The following is a 19,465-nucleotide window of genomic DNA, read 5'->3' on the forward strand; positions in this document are numbered from 1 at the left end:
CCCCCAAACTCCGCCTGCCACCTGCCTAAGGCTCTGGGACGGAGTTTGGGAGTGGGATGGGGGGTGTGGGAAAGAGCTGCAGGCTCCGGGAGGGAGTTTGGGGGAAAGAGGGGGTGTGGGGGAAGGGGGAGGAGGTGCAGGCTCTGGGAGGGAGTTTGGCGGAGGGGGTGCTGGCTCTGGAAGGGAGGTTTGAGGCTGGAGGGGAGGGATGTGGAAAGAGGTGGGGGTGCAGGCTCTGGGAGGGAATTCGGGGGCAGGAGGGGGTGTGTGGGTAGGGGGGTGCAGACTCTGGGAGGGAGTTTGGGGGAGGGGGGAGGAGGGAGGAGGTGCAGGCTCTGGGAGGAAGGTTTGAGGCTGGGGGGGGGGGGGTTGTGGGAAACGGGTGTGGATGCAGGCTCTGGGAGGGGCTGGGGCTGCTGCGCTTACCTGGAGCTCCTAGGCAGGGCCGGCCAGGGGGCCTCTGCGCGCTGCTATCCTCAGGCACTGCCCCTGCAGCTTCCTATTGGCTGCAGGGGCCTTTGGGGCGGGAGCAGCATGCGTAGACACAGACCCATCCCTCCCAGGGGCCGCAGGGAGGGGCCAGCAGCCACGTGGAGCGAGCAGGCAGGAAGCCGCTCAGCTCCGCTGTGCTGCTGGTAGCGAGTGGGGGCCCTGGGCCATTTTAAATGGCCTGGAGGATGCAGGGGGTGTGTGTGCCCGGGAGCGGAAGGCAGGGCCGAGGCCTGTGGTGCCTGGACACCAGGAATATTCCTGGTGCCCAGACACCACAGGTCCATAGAACTCGCCAGCCATGCCTTTGACCCTACCTTATGTTCTCCTCAAACTATAGCCCAATCTCTCTCCTCCCTTTCACCTCCAAACTCACTGAATGTGTGGTCTGCAATCACCTGCTGATTTTTTCCTCTTTCAATTCTGTTCTTGACCTTCTCCAATCTAGCTACCACCTTCTATGCTCCACTGAATTATCACTAGATTCTCTAATTATGTCTTATTGGCTAGATTTCAGGGCCTACACTCTAGCATTATCATCCTTGGCTTCTTGGAAGCTTTTAAAATGTCAGCTTCTCCCTACTTGAAATTTTGTCCTGTGTTGGTTTCCATGGCTCTGTTCTTTCATGGTCTCCTACTCCTACCTCTCCAATTGCTCTTTCTTCTTTGCCAGGCTCCTCCTCCCCTTTCACCATGTTAGGATGTCTATCCTTGGACCTCTCCTCTGCTCCTTCTATATTCTAGCTCTATGTGCTCTCCTCTGCAAGGAAGATATTAATTACCATCTTTAGGCTGATGACTCATAAATCTACTTTTTTGGATGCACCCTCCCCCTTCACTAAATCTAGTATCTCAGCTTGTCTTTCTGACATCTTTGTCCAATCACCACCTTAAACTCAACATGGCCAAAACTGAGCTCATCATCTTCCTTCCCTCACTCTTCCCCTATAACCGGGGTGTCACCTCTGACTTGGCTCTCTCGCAGGATGCACATATTCAGGACATTTCTAAATCCTTTCACTTTTTCTTACACACTCCAAAATCCAGTCTTTGCTCCCTGCCCACAGCCAAAACTCATCCAAGCCCTCATCGCTTCATGTCTTGACTACTACAAGCTCCTCTTTCCTGGCTTGGACTACTGCAGCCTTACTCCCAAGTTTATTTTAAGATTCAGAATGCTGCCATTGTTAAGATCATCCTGGCTCTACATCCTTCATCTAAACCCAATCATAAAAGTAAACTACAATAACATACATAATTGTATTCCCATTCCCTATCCTTTAGCTGTTTGTGTCTTTAGACTGTAAGCCCCTCTGGGCAGGGCTTGTATCTTTTCTATGTTTGTACCAAATCCAGGACAGTGGGGTCCCAATCCTCATAGGGGCTTTTGGGAGTTACCATAATAAAAATATTTACAAATGATACAATATAAAACATATGGGAACACAGCCAAGCTGAGGTCATATCACTCATGTTAACAATTCTGTTTATCTTTTATAAAAATGTAGTAACTAAACTTTGAACTGAGTTCCAAATTTACAATAGTAGAACTCAAATGTGAACTTCCATGTTCTATTCTAAATTAAGCATTCATAGTTCAGAATATAGACCCCAACATTTTACTGAAGGTCAATAAATTACGGAGAAAACGTGAGCTTGGCTGCAATTTTTTTATTCCCACAGTTGTCCTAGAGGCATGGCAGGTATTACTTTCAAATCAGAGTCTTTGTTTTTTATATCTGATATACTGGTTTAGTGCATGTTAATGTCTTCCTTTAGTGATTGGCTCCCTCAAGGATAGGAGCCTGACACTATAGAACAGCTAGAGTTATTCCTTTTTGTTAAAGTGGCAAGAGATTGTGCTGTTCACTGAAATTTCCAAATTCAATCCCCGCTGCCAGCAATGATGTCCGTATATATGCAGTCCTGGCTCCCTCCACATAGCTCTAGCTTTTATTTAATTAGAAAATCATGGTTTTAAATTCTGACACCAGGAAAATAATGGTTTAAATCAAAAGTAAAAATGTTTTAGGATATTCAAAATCCCAGGGCCAAATTCTCCACTGGCATAAGACCACTGAAGTTGATGGAGTTATACCACAGGAGAATCTGGTTCCTAGTTTTGTTTATTTATAGAGATTTCACAAAATCAAACACACCAATGAGTTTTACTAGGGGTCTGGTACACTTTCCACTTAAGTCAACAGGGGTATGTACATACGATCTGCTGAGTCAACTAAAAAACCCAAACTGTTTTCACTAATTAGCACAATGGCTTAAAAATTTGACTTCCCAAATAGACTTTTTATATGTTTAATATTTTTAATTGTATAGAACAGCAATAAAAAATTAAAAACATCAATAAAAAGGCATGAAAAATGAACATTTTAAAAATACAAAATTCTACCCTCATGCAACATGAAGCCTGTTCCTGAATGGTGATGAATATTGTTAAACTGCATGATATTTTCCTGTTGGCATTAACGGTTTGTTGTTTTATACAATTTAACCTTATGAGTTACAGATTTAAGGAATTATGCCACCAATCTGAAAATCTAGCCATTCAGTCCAAAATCGATGCAAATTTAACCTAAGCAGCAGTGAGGTGGAGGGGGATGGGTGGTAAGACTTATAGCTCTTTTTATATCCAAAACAGGGCCAGCTCCAGACACCTGGCAACCAAGCACATGCTTGGGGCAGCACCTGGTAAGGGGCGGCCAATCTTGGGGTGGCGGGGGGCAGCGCGGCGCAGCATTCCGCGGGGGCAGCGCGGGGCTCAGGGAGGGGTTCCGACGGGTGGGCGGGCTCTGGCGGCGCGGCGCTTGGTGGGGGGGCGGCGCTCGGGGGGGGTTCCAGCGGCACGGCGCTCGGCGGGGAGGGGCTCGGCGGGGCGGCGGCGCTCGTGGGGGGGTTCCAGCGGCGCGGCGCTGGGGGGGGGGGGGGGTCAGCGGCGCGGCGCTCAGTGGGGGGGGGGGGTCAGCGGGGCAGCGCTTTTTTTTGCTGCTTGGGCCAGCAAAAAAGTTAGAGCCGGCCCTGATCCAAAATATAGTTTTTTCCAATGATTTGCAGTAGCCAAAGCCTCTTCTAAGAAACTGTGGCTCACATTTTTATCTACCACCGTTCTCAGTTGGACTTGCTAGAGCCCAAAGGTAAACTCCTATGTGGTGGTGGCATTAGAGACCCTGTCAGGAAACTGCTCTGACCTGCTGATTGAGAAAGATGTTAGCAGCAAAACTGAACCCAAGCCATAAAGAAAAAGCAGAGGCTTATGTGTGGAGGAAGATTTAGAGGAGAGGCCATTCTGACTTTAAGAAGAGAGAGAATCCTCCACAGGGACTGAGTGAGTAGACACAGTGGGTGATTGTGGTGGAGATAAGACTTTGTGAAAAAGAGGAGGAGACTGGAGCACTGGGGCCAGAGAAGAAAGGAAGAGCACAAGAATCAAGGTGCTCTCACTATGAGGCAGTCAGTTAATGGAAAACACAGCTCCGCTGAGTAGTCATTCTAAAGTAACCAGATTGTTATGGGTTTCAAATGCCGCACAATCTGCTTAGTGTAAAAGTCTCTCTTTAAAAATGAACGAGAATGGTAACTTCTACACCTTACATGAGCTTTTCTCTGGCTGCCAAGCCATCAATGGAAGGCAAATCCATGGCCAGCTGAAAGTCCAGGTCTTCTAGAAAGACTTATTTTTCATATAGAGGAGAGTTATGTTACTTTGGCTCTGCTTATTAAATGTAGAGACCTAGAGTAACAAGATGGCCATTATCTACAGCTATACGGTGAAACAGCATTTCTGGCAGTAATGCCCAAAGAGGTTGTGTATCTGAAATCAGAATCTTAGCATCTGCAAACCAGACTTGCTGAATGTAGTATATCTGACAATGTGGTTCTTTTAGCTGATGGTGTGAGAAGTAATAAAAATCTCACATGCTCCAAGGGTTGTGGTTGCCTTCACAGCTTTGTGATGAATGTCAGTATCACTAGAATTGTTTCTATTCCAGTAGAGCTAAGAGGCCTCAATCAAGAGTGATGCTCCATTGTGCAAGGCACTGTACAAACACATAAAGAGACAGTCCCTACCACAGGTTTACAGACCAGACAGACAAATGGTGGACCAAAGAAAGTATCTCTGTTACAGATAATGGAACTGAGGACAGAGGTTAAGTGACTTTCACAAAGTTATTCAGAAAACCTGCAGCAGAACCAGAATCAGATTTGTGTACTAGTCCAGCACCCGAACCACAAGACCATCCTCTCTCACTGTTCATTATTGTATTATAGTATCACCCAAAACACACCAGACGAGGTACAGACTAATGGGAAAAGTCTCTACCCTGAAGGGCTCAGACTGTTAAAATGGAATCTTACAAGGAAACTCTCCCCTAAATTTGGGACTTGCCATGAGTTGAGTTGTATATGCCTATGGCTTTTAGTGCTGAAAAAAAATCCCGTTTCTTCTAAAGCAATGGTTCTCAACCAGGGGCCTGGGGCCCCCTGGGGGACTGCGAGCAGGTTTCATGGGGGTCAGCAAACAGGGCCAGCATTAGACTCACTGGGGCCCAGGATAGAAAGCTGAAGCCCTGCCACATGGAGCTGAAGCCTAGGGCCCTGAGCCCTGCCACCCGGGGCTGAAGCCAAAGCTTGAGCAATGTAACTTCACGGGAGCCCCTGTGGCATGGGGCCCCGGGCAAGTGCCCTCCTTGCTACCCCCTAACACCGGCCCTGGCTTTTATATGCAGAAAATCAGTTATTGTGGCATAGGTGGGCCATGGAGTTTTTATAGCTTGTTGCGGGGGCCTCAGAAAGAAAAAGGTTGAGAACCTCTGTTCTAAAGCATCATCTAAACATTGGGAACTGATCCTAACAATAAATGCTGTAATTAATGTGAACATCCAAAGTACACATACAAAGTGCAAGGGAGTGCTCCAGGCCAAGGAGGAGCAAATACAGGACCCTTGGGGTAAGTGACTGTCTGTAGTGTGTGTTTGTTTGTGTTTGGGGGTTACTTGCTGTGTGCTGAGCTTGTGTTTGTCAGTCTGTCTGTTTGTTTGAAGGACCGTGTACTGTGGCTGGCAGTTGGAAGATGTGAGCTTCAAAGGAAGGTCTGAAAGCTAGAAGCCTCTGTTAATTGGCTGAGCCTTAATCAGTGGGTGGGGCATTCACACAGGCCAGGGCTTTATAAAGCAGCACACAAGCGACCAGGGGCTGCTAACACGGAGTTTCGCAAGGGAGTTTAGAATGGGAGTGGGAAGGGAGTGAGGGTCCCTTGCAGTTCTATCTGTTTCCCTTTATTCCCCTTAAAACCTATAAACCAAACTACATTCGAGACTTCTTGCTTTAAACAACCCTTTCATTAACTTGGAGACAATGCAGGCAGAAGCCCAGCTGCAGAGTGGGGGCTATCCAGTTTATTGCACTGGGTGCAGCATGTATGATTACCTGCCCTGTGGGTGGGTGGCATATGTGTGCATTCGGTGCAAGGAGCTCCTGGCCCCTCAGAGACCACGTACAGACTTTGGAGGATGGTCCAAGGTAGCGGAACTGGAGGAGCTAAGAGAGGCAGCGAGGTATGTTGATGAGGCTTTCCGGGACACTGTAGAGGAGGATGAAAGGCCCAGAGAAGCAGAGCAGTCAACGTGAGCAGAGGGAAACCTTCCCATAGTTGGGATCCTCCTTCCAGATGATGTTGGGGTTGCCTCTCGCACTGAGGTTACCTCTCCGGGGGAGGGAACTCCAGTTGCTAGGAAAAGGCAGGTGTTAGTAATGGGAGATTCGACCATTAGAAACGTAGATAGCTGGGTTTGTGATGACCGGGCGAACTGTATGGTGACTTGCCTGCCTGGTGCGAAGGTTGCGGATCTCTCGAGGCATCTAGACAGACTTATGTGTAGTGCTGGGGAGGAGCCGGTGGTCGTGGTACATGTAGGTACCAATGACATAGGGAAGGGTAGGAGAGATGTCCTGGAGGCCAAATTTAGGTTGCTAAGGAAGAGACTGAAATCCAGGACCTCTATGGTGGCATTCTCAGAAATGCTCCCAGTTCCACGCGCAGGGCCAGGTAGGCAGGCAGAGCTTCAGAGTCTCAATGCGTGGATAAGACGATGGTATAGAGAGGAGGGGTTTACATTCATTAGGAACTGGGGAAATTTTTGGGATGGGGGGGAGCCTATACAGGAGAGATGGGCTCCACCTAAACCAAAGTGGAACCAGACTGCTGGCACTAAACATTAAAAAGGTTGTAGAGCAGTTTTTAAACTAGGAGATGGGGGAAAGCCGACTGCTGCAGAGGAGCATGTGGATCGGACAGAGACTTCTCTTAAGGGAGAGTCTAATGATAGAACAGGAGTACTTGTGGCACCTTAGAGACTAACAAATTTATTAGAGCATAAGCTTTCGTGGACTACAGCCCACTTCTAGAGAATCTATATAGTTATAGTCAGGAGCAGAGGATGGAAGAGGATAATGTAAGGGCCAGAACAGATGATAAACATTCACATAAAAAAAGAATCTGACACATCAGAAAAGGGAAGACAAATAAACAGTGACAAGTTTTTAAAGTGCTTGTACACAAATGCCTGAAGTCTAAAGAATAAGATGGGTGAACTAGAGTGCCTTGTGATAAAGGAGGATATTGATATAATAGGCATCACAGAAACCTGGTGGACTGAGAGCAATCAATGGGACACAATCATTCCAGGGTACAAAATATATCGGAAGGACAGAACAGGTCATGCAGGGGAGGGTTGGGGGGGAGAAAGAGGCACTATATGTAAAAGAAAATGTAGAATCAAATGAATTAAAAATCTTAAGTGAATCCACATGTTCCATAGAATCTCTATGGATAGAAATTTCATGCTCTAATAAGAATATAACATTAGGGATCTATTATCAACCACCTCACCAGGACAGTGATAGTGATGATGAAATGCTAAGGGCAATTAGAGAGGCTATCAAAATTAAGAACTCAATAATAGTGGGGGATTTCAATTATCTCCATATTGACTGGGAATATTTCACTTCAGGACGAAATGCAGAGATAAAATTTCTCGATACTTTAAATGACTGCTTCATGGAGCAGCTGGTACGGGAACCCACAAGGGGAGAGGCAACTCTAGATTTAGTCCTGAGTGGAGCGCAGGAGCTGGTCCAAGAGGTAACTATAACAGGCCCGCTTGGAAATAGTGACCACAATACAATAGCATTCAACATCCCTGTGGTGGGAAGAACATCTCAACAGCCCAACACTGTGGCATTTAATTTCAAAAGGGGGAACTATGCAAAAATGAGGGGGTTAGTTAAACAGAAGTTAAAAAGTACAGTGACTAAAGTGAAATCCCTGCAAGCTGCATGGGCACTTTCTAAAGACACCAACTTCAATGTATACCCCAAATTAAGAAGCACAGTAAAAGAACTAAAAAAGAGCCACCGTGGCTTAACAACCATGTAAAAGAAGCAGTGAGAGATAAAGACTTCCTTTAAAAAGTGGAAGTCAAATCCTAGTGAGGCAAATAGAAAGGAGCATAAACACTGCCAAATTATGTGCAAGAATGTAATAAGAAAAGCCAAAGAGGAGATTGAAGAACGGCTAGCCAAAAACTCCAAAGGTGGTAATAAAATGTTTTTTAAGTACATCAGAAGCAGGAAGCCTGCTAAACAACCAGTTGGGCCCCTTGATGATCAAGATACAAAAGGAGCGCTTAAAGACGATAAAGTCATTGCGGAGAATCTAAATGGATTCTTTGCTTCAGTCTTCACGGCTGAGAATGTTAGGGAGATTCCCAAACCTGAGCGGGCTTTTGTAGGTGACAAATCTGAGGAACTGTCACAGATTGAAGTGTCACTAGAGTAGGTTTTGGAATTAATTGATAAACTTAACATTAACAAGTCACTGGGACCAGATGGCATTCACCCAAGAGTTCTGAAAGAACTCAAATGTGAAGTTGCGGAACTATTAACTAAGGTTTGTAACCTGTCCTTTAAATCGGCTTCTGTACCCAATGACTGGAAGTTAGCTAGGGTAACACCGATATTTAGAAAGGGCTCTAGAAGTGATCCCAGCAATTACAGACCGGTAAGTCCAATGTCGATACCGGGCAAATTAGTCGAAACTATAGTTAAGAATAAAATTGTCAGACACATAGAAAAACAAACTGTTGAGCAATAGTCAACATGGTTTCTGTAAAGGGAAATCGTGTCTTACTAATCTATTAGAGTTCTTTGAAGGGGTCAACAAACATGTGGACAAGGGGGATCCAGTGGACATAGTGTACTTAGATTTCCAGAAAGCCTTTGACAAGGTCCCTCACCAAAGGCTCTTACGTAAATTAAATTGTCATGGGATAAAAAGGAAGGTCCTTTCATGGATTGAGAACGGTTAAAAGACAGGGAACAAAGGGTAGGAATTAATGGTAAATTCTCAGAATCGAGAGGGGTAACTAGTGGTGTTCCCCAAGGGTCAGTCCTAGGACCGATCCTATTCAACTTATTCATAAATGATCTGCAGAAAGGGATAAACAGTGAGGTGGCAAAGTTTGCAGATGATACTAAACTGCTCAAGATAGTTAAGACCAAAGCAGACTGTGAAGAACTTCAAAAAGATCTCACAAAACTAAGTGATTGGGCAACAAAATGGCAAATGAAATTTAATGTGGATAAATGTAAAGTAATGCACATTGGAAAAAATAACCCCAACTATACATACAATATGATGGGGGCTAATTTAGCTACAACAAGTCAGGAAAAAGATCTTGGAGTCATCGTGGATCGTTCTCTGAAGATGTCCATGCAGTGTGCAGAGGCGGTCAAAAAAGCAAACAGGATGTTAGGAATCATTAAAAAGGGGATAGAGAATAAGACTGAGAATATATTATTGCCCTTATATAAATCGATGGTATGCCCACATCTCGAATACTGCATACAGATGTGGTCTCATCTCAAAAAAGATATACTGGCACTAGAAAAGGTTCAGAAAAGGGCAACTAAAATGATTAGGGGTTTGGAACGGGTCCCATATGAGGAGAGATTAAAGAGGCTAGGACTCTTCAGCTTGGAAAAGAGGAGACTAAGGGGGGATATGATAGAAGTATATAAAATCATGAGTGATATGGAAAAAGTGGATAAGGAAAAGTTATTTACTTATTCCCATAATACAAGAACTAGGGGGTCACCAAACGACATTAATAGGCAGCAGGTTTAAGACAAATAAAAGGAAGTTGTTCTTCACGCAGCGCACAGTCAACTTGTGGAACTCCTTACCTGAGGAGGTTGTGAAGGCTAGGACTATAACCGCGTTTAAAAGAGAACTGGTTAAGTTCATTAATGGCTATTAGCCAGGATGGGTAAGGAATGGTGTCCCTAGCCTCTGTTTGTCAGAGGGTGGAGATGGATGGCAGGAGAGAGATCACTTGATCATTGCCTGTTAGGTTCACTCCCTCTGGGGCACCTGGCATTGGCCACTGTCGGTAGACAGGATACTGGACTAGATGGACCTTTGGTCTGACCCGGTACGGCTGTTCTTATGTACACGATTTTCTTTAAAAACATAGTTCAGTTTTAAGGAAAGACTCCTAAAGTAAGTGGGATTTGCCACTGCTGAAATCAATCAGTCATATCAAAACCGGCAGTATACAACTCATTCTTCATACACAGACTCCCAGCAGATGACACTGCTTAGGAGGGCCTAAAAAGTAACACAACCTTTCAAGAGTATATGTAGTGCTAGCAAAAGGAGCCTTGTTTATACCGTGTAATGTTTTTACTTGATTCCCACTAGGAATGAGTAGAACCTTCATGGATGGGACGTGTCTGTTTCCATTTTAATTACGTCTGTATCCTTTCTTCAGAAAAAGAATTTGCTCATACCCTCCATGTCCCAGAGAGCACAATGAAGCACTGAAAGAGCCCAAATGACCCTACTGCCATGTATGTGAAACAAAGGTGAAGGGTCTCCTAGCCAATACGATGGATGGAAACCCTCCTCCCTCTCAGAAATGTCCAATCCCATCCCCTCTAAGTCATGCTCACAAGGAACTTGATTGCCTCATTAAATTAAGATTATTGACTTCTCCTAGAGGACAAACAGCCAGCCCCTATATGAACAATGATGTATCTAAAATAGGAGGCCTTTTCTACCATCTATATTTGAGTACTGGAGAAAAATGTGTAGTCAGACTAGGTAAAAAGATATGTACATCTATAATACATATTATTAAACCATATTTCTGGCTCCAAAGTTAAGGCTGAGCTGAGCTTTCCTTTTAGAGTGGAGTCTAACAATTTGTCTCTTAATTAGGAATAAAAAAAAAAAAAAAAGCTGGGGCTAATATAAAATCATACACACCATGATAGGGGAGTGATGGAATTTTAGTGGAAGTTACACAGAGTTGTTTGGAAGTTCTAAGGTGTTTAAAATTGCCCCATTTTGAAGTGTGGGGGGGTGTCTGACATTTCTTTGCTCCTGCTATCTCACAAATGGTTTCTTGGTGATCCAAATTTTCCATATAAATTAAATGTCCTTGAAAATCTGTACACCCACTCCTTTCTCCTCCAACAAAGTGAAAGTAAGAAGGCAGATCCTCAAAGGGGGTTAGACACCTAAATACAGGGCCAGCGCAACCCATTAGGCGATCTAGGTGGTCGCCTAGGGCGCTACAATTTGGGGGGTGGCGACCGTGGCGGTATTTTGGCGGCGGGACCTTCCGCCGCCTCTGCAGGGGGCGGCATTTCGGGGTGGCAGAAAAGCTGGCGGCGCTCCTGACTAAATACCTTTAAGGGTCTGGGTCACTGGACCTTTCATCAACTTGATCACTTAGGCCTGGTCTACGCTGGGGGGAGGAGGGGAGGAAATCGATCTAAGTTACACAACTTCAGCTACGTGAATAACAGCTGAAGTCGACGTACTTAGATCGACTTACTGCGGTGTCTTCACTACAGTGAGTCGACTGCTGCTGCTCCCCCGTCGACTCTGCCTGCGTCTCTCACCGAGCTGGAGTACAGGAGTCGACGGGAGAGCGCTTGGGGATCGATCGCTGCCTGCTGATCTGGCCAGTAGTGACGACATATCCTTAGTATGTTTACATCCCTTTCCCCCAATTTAAATGGGGAACTGTCTTTACAACCCAGGAAGAACTTTCTACACACATGTGGTGTCATGGAAGAAGCTCATATGGCTGAGAGAGGAAAAAAAAACAAAAAGGGTGTTGAGGCTGGTAAAGATAATGGGATTAGAGTTGGTAAAACTGTTCCTGTGAAATGTTTTTCACCAAGAAATGCAGATTTGGGATGACCAAGACTGGTTGCAAATTCATGTTGAACTTTCTAAATTGTTTCACTCAAAAATATTTTTTTAAATATATTTTAAAAAATTTGAAATGTTGGATTTTGACATTTTCAAAATGTTTCAATTAAAAATGACTTTTCATTCTGAAATTTAAATTTTATTCAAAAATTTAAAAAAAAATTAAAAAAATGAAATGTTTCATTTGACCAGAAACATTTTTAAAAATTTTTTTTGGTGTGCTGATAAATTTGAAAAAAAATCATTATGGGTCAACCTGATATTACTTTTTTCATCACAAATAACTCCATTAAAATCAACAGAATTACACCAATGCAAGTGAGAGGTAAATTAGGCCCAAGTGCAGCTAAATAGATTCATAGATTCTAGGACTGGAAGGGACCTCAAGAGGTCATGGAGTCCAATCCCCTGCCCTCATGGCAGGACCAAATACTGTCTAGACGATCCCTGATAGACATTTATCTAACCTACTCTTAAATATCTCCAGAGATGGAAATTCCACAACCTCTCTAGGCAATTTATTCCAGTGTTTAACCACCCTCAGAGTTAGGAACTTTTTCTTAATGTCCAACCTAAACTTCCCTTGCTGCAGTTTAAGCCCATTGCTTCTTGTTCTATCCTTAGAGGCTAAGATGAACAAGTTTTCTCCCTCCTGCTTATGACACCCTTTTAGATACCTGAAAACTGCTATCATGTCCCCTCTGTCTTCTCTTTTCCAAACTAAACTAACCCAAATCTTTCAGCCTTCTTTCAGCCTTCTTTCATAGGTCATGTTCTCTAGACCTTTAATCATTCTTGTTGCTCTTCTCTGGACCCTCTCCAATTTCTCCACATCTTGAAATGCGGTGCCCAGAACTGGACACAATACTCCAGTTGAGGCCTAACCAGCGCAGAGTAGAGCGGAAGAATGACTTCTCGTGTCTTGCTCACAACACACCTGTTAATGCATCCCAGAATCATGTTTGCTTTTTTTGCAACAGGATCACACTGTTGACTCATATTTAGCTTGTGGTCCACTATAATCCCTAGATCCCTTTCTGCCGTACTCCTTCCTAGACAGTCTCTTCCCATTCTGTATGTGTGGAACTGATTGTTCCTTCCTAAGTGGAACACTTTGCACTTGTCTTTATTAAACTTCATCCTGTTTACCTCAGACCATTTCTCCAATTTGTCCAGATCATTTTGAATTATGACCCTATCCTCCAAAGCAATTGCAATCCCTCCCAGTTTGGTATCGTCTGCAAACTTAATAAGCATACTTTCTATGCCAATATCGAAGTAGTTGATAAAGATATTGAACAGAGCTGGTCCCAAAACAGACCCCTGCAGAACCCCACTTGTTATACCTTTCCAGCAGGATTGGGAACCATTAATAACTACGGTTATCCAGCCAGTTATGCACCCACCTTATAGTAGCCCCATCTAAGTTGTATTTGCCTAGTTTATTGATAAGAATATCATGCGAGACCGTATCAAATGCTTTACTAAAGTCTAGGTATACCACATCCACCGCTTCTCCCTTATCCACAAGACTCGTTATCCTAGGGAGACACATAGTTATGTATGAACTTGAGGTTGAAGACAAGTATCGTGAACTTGATATAGTGGAGAAGGGGAAGTGATTCAATGGACCTGGTCAGAATGACTGACAAAGATAAGAATTTTAGCAGCTGTATTTTGTTTGGACTGGAGTGGTGCAATAGGGGTGTCAGACACCAGTGACAAGTGATGATTTAATGCACAGTATGAATTTACTTTAAAGGTACAGTTGTCCTGCTTTCAAACATCTAATGTTATTAATGTAAAATAGCTACCACTTGTCCAGACTAGACATTTCGAAGTGAGCTGCTAGCCTGATAGAAACCTGTGCACATCTCTGCTTAGGAAAGCAATGAAAATAAATCTGTGCAAAAAAAATTCACTGTGACTTCCAGTGCCCAGCTCATGCTACTAGCTGAATAGTTAGGACCCTTTTCCTACTTAGGAAGCACAAAGCTAATGCTAATCAGCTGCAGGGAGTCAGATGATCAAAAGGGTAATAACAAAGATAGGACTATTGGTAGGGTGTAAAAATGAAACTAGAGCCTTCTCGTTCCCAGGTGAGACTACCACTCCCTTAAGACGCAGATGTATTTTAAAGGAATAACACAAAATATTAAATACCCTAAAACCGGGCTATTAGGATATGACAATCTGCTATCCTCCACATTCTATATAACATTGTTTTAAAATGCAGTATTCTGCTGCCTCATTTTTTTTAAATATCTGTAGTTTCTGCACAGCCATGCAGTCTATCATACCACTGTGTGGGCAGACAGGCAGCCAACAGAGGGAGTACAGGTGATCCTCTGCTCCCAGAACAGAGTTGTTGCTAGGTTGTGCTCATGACAGGAAGGAAATATAGAACAACCATGGTGCTTTATGCTACACAAGAAGCAAAGGCAAATTTATAATTGTCAAGGAGAGAAATGATTCTATGAATCTATTACAAAAAACAGATTAAAAATATTTTGAAAACCTCTAGTTATATTAGACTGTGCCCCCTTAAAATATAACAGTGCTTCTGAAATCTTCACACCCAAGAGAGCTAGCGGGCTAAAAACGGAATGAATGCTGAAGGTATTAAATCTTGAAAGAGCAATGGGAAAACTGTGACAGGAATTATAATGGCAGGGTGGTATATAGGTTATTGTGAGATCTTGTAAAAGAATTACAGCTTTACATAATCAGAGCTGCTGTGCATTACCACAAAAGCCACACCAAAACACTGTGCTAATGAAGCAGTGCAGAAAGGGGCCAGATTGTATTTACTAGAGGGCTGTGGGTAGATTTGTCACAATTTACCTTAATAATACTCCTCAGTGGCATAGTCCCATGGGAGAACCGATGAACAAATATTGTTTCAATCAACCTTTTGATGTAGTGGAAAGAATGGCAGATACATGCCAAGCTAGAAATAGCAAGACAAAAGCATTTAGGAATGCTACAGAAACAAGTGTGGCAAGAAATTTGGAATAAAAATATGATGCTTACAAAAATATTGCTTGAGGCTCATAACAGAACTTACTTAACCACTGGATGTGGGCTTGATGTAAGCTTGTCATCCAGGCCATAGACAAAAGGCATGCGAAAATAAAACAGAAAATAGATGAACAATGGACCTGCATATTCTGTCAAAAATACCTGCCAAAAAAAAAAAAAAAAAGAGAGAGAGAGAATAATTAGACTGAGCAGATCAGTGGCAGTGCTTTGTTTGTTTGTTTTCTTTTTGTGATTAGTAAATTCCTCCACCAACCCAGAATGGAGGTGTGGTTTTGTTTTGTTCGTTTGTTTTTTTGCCATGACAACATTTGGAATTATAGGCTGAGATTGTTAGAAATGCATACATATAATGTGCACTTGCATTTGCAGTAACTGCATACAACTTCAGTAATTCCATGCACAGGTGACAAGTTATGTGCAATTAACATGGGAGCACATACAGTTGTGATAAATGTGCATGCAAATTATATTTATATAACGTTAGCCTTTATTTTTCATCTTGGCATACTATAAAACTACTTTTTAAATATAGCTTTAAAAGAATGCTGGTAAAGAATTTCTCCAAAAAAAAGGGTGGAGGGCTAGAAACTAGTTTCTAATGAGTGAATTTGGTTTAAAATAGAAATACTTCATATGAGCATCACTTTAATTTGACCTCAATTTTTAGAATTACTTTTGCTTCCATAACTAATTAAAGTAGGCTCATGTCTGAATTATGGAGAAATAAGGGAAATGTACTGTACTTAGGTAACAAAAAATCATCACTTTTTTCTGATATACTTAGAGCTACTCATATGTCCAGAAAAGTTGTTGAGGTATTACTGATATTACATGATATTACATTACAATTGATGTAATTGCATCAGCACTCATCCTGGCAAAGGTTAAATTGACCATAGATGGGAAGATATTGTTTCTTTAAACTTGCTGAAGCTAAAGCTTTTCTTAGGTTATGTCTGAATAAGATTAATGAAGGGCAGGGTGAGGAGGGTCTAGATGGTTCATGGGACAATCATATGGCAGGGTATATGCTTCGATTTACATTATAATGTTTGATATGCTGTGGTATTTCACTGTACATTGATACGAAACCATCTTGATCTTATTACCTACTCATATTGTAATTATTTGTTCTGATCATCTTACTGCATTTAGGATTACTTGGTAGGAGTCTTTTTCTAATATGGGCTCCAGTGTGATGATCTGAGGATTTATATTAAATTAAAAGTGATTTAAAATTATAGGGGGTTTATTACTTTTGTCTTTACTATTTGTCATTAATAAGATTATATTAATTATTGTAATTAAAAATGATATGTTTTCAAATTCCTGTCTAACTTTACCTTCATGCTGTGACATTTAAATTAAAACTAAAGGACAATATGTGTATTGTGGAATTGCAGAAGGGTTTGTGCAGGGACAGTTGCCCAACTAATTTCAAAGCCACCATTTCTCTTACCATCTAGTCAATGCTATAGGCTAACGCTGCCATGATGGAACTTTTCTTTGAATTAAGAGGGCAGAACATTTGATGTTTTCAATTTCTGTTAATGTTAGAGCTGAATGAATAACTGATTTTTCAGTTTTGTGGCTGTACCAAAAAATATGAAAAAATATTCGGGTAGTTTCAAACCAAAATTGATTTTTTGTGGTGGTCTTTCTTGACAAAATGAAAAACTAAAAAGAAAAAAAGATGTGTTTGGGTCAAATGAAACATTGTGAATGTCTATTTGAAGTGATACTTGGTTTCTAAATGAAATGTTGATTCAAAACACAAAGTTGAAATGGTTCATTATGATCGTTTCAAAGCAAACTTTTGAGTTTCAAAATTTTTGTTTTCAGTGTTTATTCAGCCAAAACTATTCACCAAAATCAATCTGAATTCATGCTGCTACTGAAATGACCAGCTGTCGTTAGTGTCCCTGGACCTGAACTGCAAACATGCATGTGAGTAACTTTACTCTCATGAGTAGACCCATCGAAGTCAATGAAATTGACTGACATGAGTAAAGTCACTCATATGTCTTTGCAGGATTGATCTCCAGGACAACAAGATGAGCCTGATCTCTGACAGCCCAAGGAACAGAAGTTACATAGTCACTTAGTTCCACAGTGCCAGGCTACCATGTTGCACTGCTGGTTTTCCACGGGGTGCACGGCCAGGATTGCATGATGTACTTTTATTGGGTTCTCTGGTTAAATGCTTCTTAAGATTAGAGTCACTGAAAATGAAGCTCCACTGTCTATATGTGCTGTCAGACCAGGCAGCGCATGGACATTCTAAATAAATGCAGAGAAAAGCGATGCAAGAATTAATTAAGGAGAAGCATTAATTAAAATGTCTCAGGCTTGCAGCATAGCTCACCATAGTCCATCCTATTTGTGGCCCTAAATCTTTAAAATATAGTGTAGCGGTTGTGCCAACTGGGAGATGCTGCAGGATTTCCTCATCTCTCAAGGATTTTCCTTCTGAGAAGAAGAAGTAGTTATACACATCACAGTGAAATTAAAGTAAACTCTGGTGACATATTAATCCTAAAGAAATCTTTTAGTCTGTTTAGACCAATCTGTGGGATCCTTTGGCCTGACATATGTTTTACCAGAATCTTAGGTAAGAGGGTGCCATTTGATAAAACAAATTCAGAGTGCTTCTGTTTCCTTATATTTGAATACAAAACTATAGGAAAAAAATATAGGAGTGAATTTTCTGTGCACCCACGGAAAACCACTGAAACCAACACACCATGAATTAAATCCTCATCCCCTGCTCTGCAGTAGCCATTATAGTCATTCCACTGTTGCTGCAGAAAATGGGTAGACACTAATGGGGGTGTGTCACTGCTCTCTCTGTAGGGACAGAGAATTTATATAGCTCATGGACCCACTAACCAGACCCCTTCTCATTCCTCATAGAATCATAGAATATCAGGGTTGGAAGGGACCTCAGGAGGTCATCTAGTCCAACCCTGCTCAAAGCACGACCAATTCCCAACTAAATCATCCCAGCCAGAGCTTTGTCAAGCCTCACCTTAAAAACCTCTAAGGAAGAAGATTTCACCACCTCCCTCGGTAACCCATTCCAGTGCTTCACCACCCTCCTAGTGAAAAAGATTTTCCTAATATCCAACCTAAACCTCCCCAACTGCAACTTGAGACCATTACTCCTTGTTCTGTCATCTGCTACCACAGAGAACAGTCTAGATCCATCCTCTTTGGAACCCCCTTTCAGGTAGTTGAAAGCAGCTATCAAATCCTCCGTCATTCTTCTCTGCCACAGACTAAATAATCCCAGTTCCCTCACCTTCTCCTCATGTGCTCCAGCCCCCTAATCATTTTTGTTGCCCTCCACTGGTCTCTTTCCAATATTTCCACATCCTTCTTGTAGTGTGGGGCCCAAAACTGGACACAGTACTCCAGATGAGGCCTCACCAATGTCGAATAGAGGGGAATGATCACGTCCCTTGATCTGCTGGCAATGCTCCTACTTATAAGGCCCAAAATGCTGTTAGCCTTCTTGGCAACAAGGGCACACTGTTGACTCATATCCAGCTTCTCGTCCACTGTAACCCCTAGGTCCTTTTCTGCAGAACTGCTGCCTGCTCATCTCCATGAACTTCTTCATGGAGGGAAGCCATGGCATTCAAGAGGTTGGAGTGTGCCCCTACATGATCTCTTTGTGGCCTTCCACTTCAGTCCGATGGATATGTGATGGTTCCACATGGTTTTGGTCCTAAGCAAGGGGTATGGAGCAGACCAGGATCTCTCCCTCTCTGCATAGTAAAATGCAATTTATATTCAACTCTTTTGTTTAACTGACATCTTTCCCTTCCGGAGGTTTGGCCTATCAGACACATGCCTGCTTTGGGCTAGTGGCAGTGGCACCCAAGTTCCTGCATTTAGGGGAATCCCCATAGTTCCAGCTGTCACCCAGTGACAAGTTTCCCAGCATAATCCACTGGATAGGGCCTGATAACATAAATACTTGTGGAAGGAAACAAGCTGCTCAAGCACATATTTTCCCATGGAAGGATCCCAAAAAAATGTTAATCTTTACTAGCATAATCATTTAAAGGGATTGTGTAAATAACTGTATGCTTAATAGCAGAAAAAGAAGGTGCTACATTTTATTTGAATAACTATGGAGAATTAACATGTTTTTTCAGTTACGCTTTCCATGCCATGCAACAAGAGTTTTCTACCAGAAATACCTGTGACTAAATTAACTGAATCAGACACTTGGCACCAGCTAAATCTATAGATCCTATATTTCCATTAATTCATTTTGCATTAGCTTATCACATGAGAAAACTAATGTCCAACTGAGATAAAAAGAAGTTAATGTGAATTAATAGCACTAGCACATAACCCAGACTTTTCACAGATGAGCATCACTTTGGGGTCCATCTCATTGCAGTTAGCTGCAGGTAATATATAGATTACATGCTGTTTCCATTGAAGGACAAGTGCTCAACAGTTGAAAACTAATTAAAACAATGTGCAAACTCCCAAGTTAACTAAACAGTGGGTATTGGTACCAGACCCATGTATGGGATTCTGAGCAATAATGTTCAAAGAATTCAGTTTGTGGTGGGCTCCTTTTTGTAAAGTCATAATGTTAACTAGTTCAGCAAAACT

General features: G+C 42.5%; 1 protein-coding gene across 2 annotated transcripts in view; it reads right to left on the minus strand.

The window, feature by feature from the left end:
- The window catches only part of LOC128841697 (very-long-chain enoyl-CoA reductase-like), a 62,284-nt gene that overhangs the window by 5,858 nt on the left and 36,961 nt on the right, over positions 1-19,465 (minus strand). For both annotated transcript variants that reach the window (XM_054037005.1, XM_054037004.1), the window contains exons 5-7: positions 17,196-17,299; positions 14,856-14,971; positions 14,633-14,738 (exon numbers count right to left, since the gene is read on the minus strand). In XM_054037005.1, the coding sequence (XP_053892980.1) occupies positions 14,633-14,738; positions 14,856-14,971; positions 17,196-17,299 (326 nt within the window). The remainder of the gene's footprint in view (positions 1-14,632; positions 14,739-14,855; positions 14,972-17,195; positions 17,300-19,465) is intronic.

The sequence above is a fragment of the Malaclemys terrapin genome, chromosome 8, assembly GCF_027887155.1.
Source record: "Malaclemys terrapin pileata isolate rMalTer1 chromosome 8, rMalTer1.hap1, whole genome shotgun sequence".
Taxonomy (NCBI): Eukaryota; Metazoa; Chordata; order Testudines; family Emydidae; genus Malaclemys; species Malaclemys terrapin.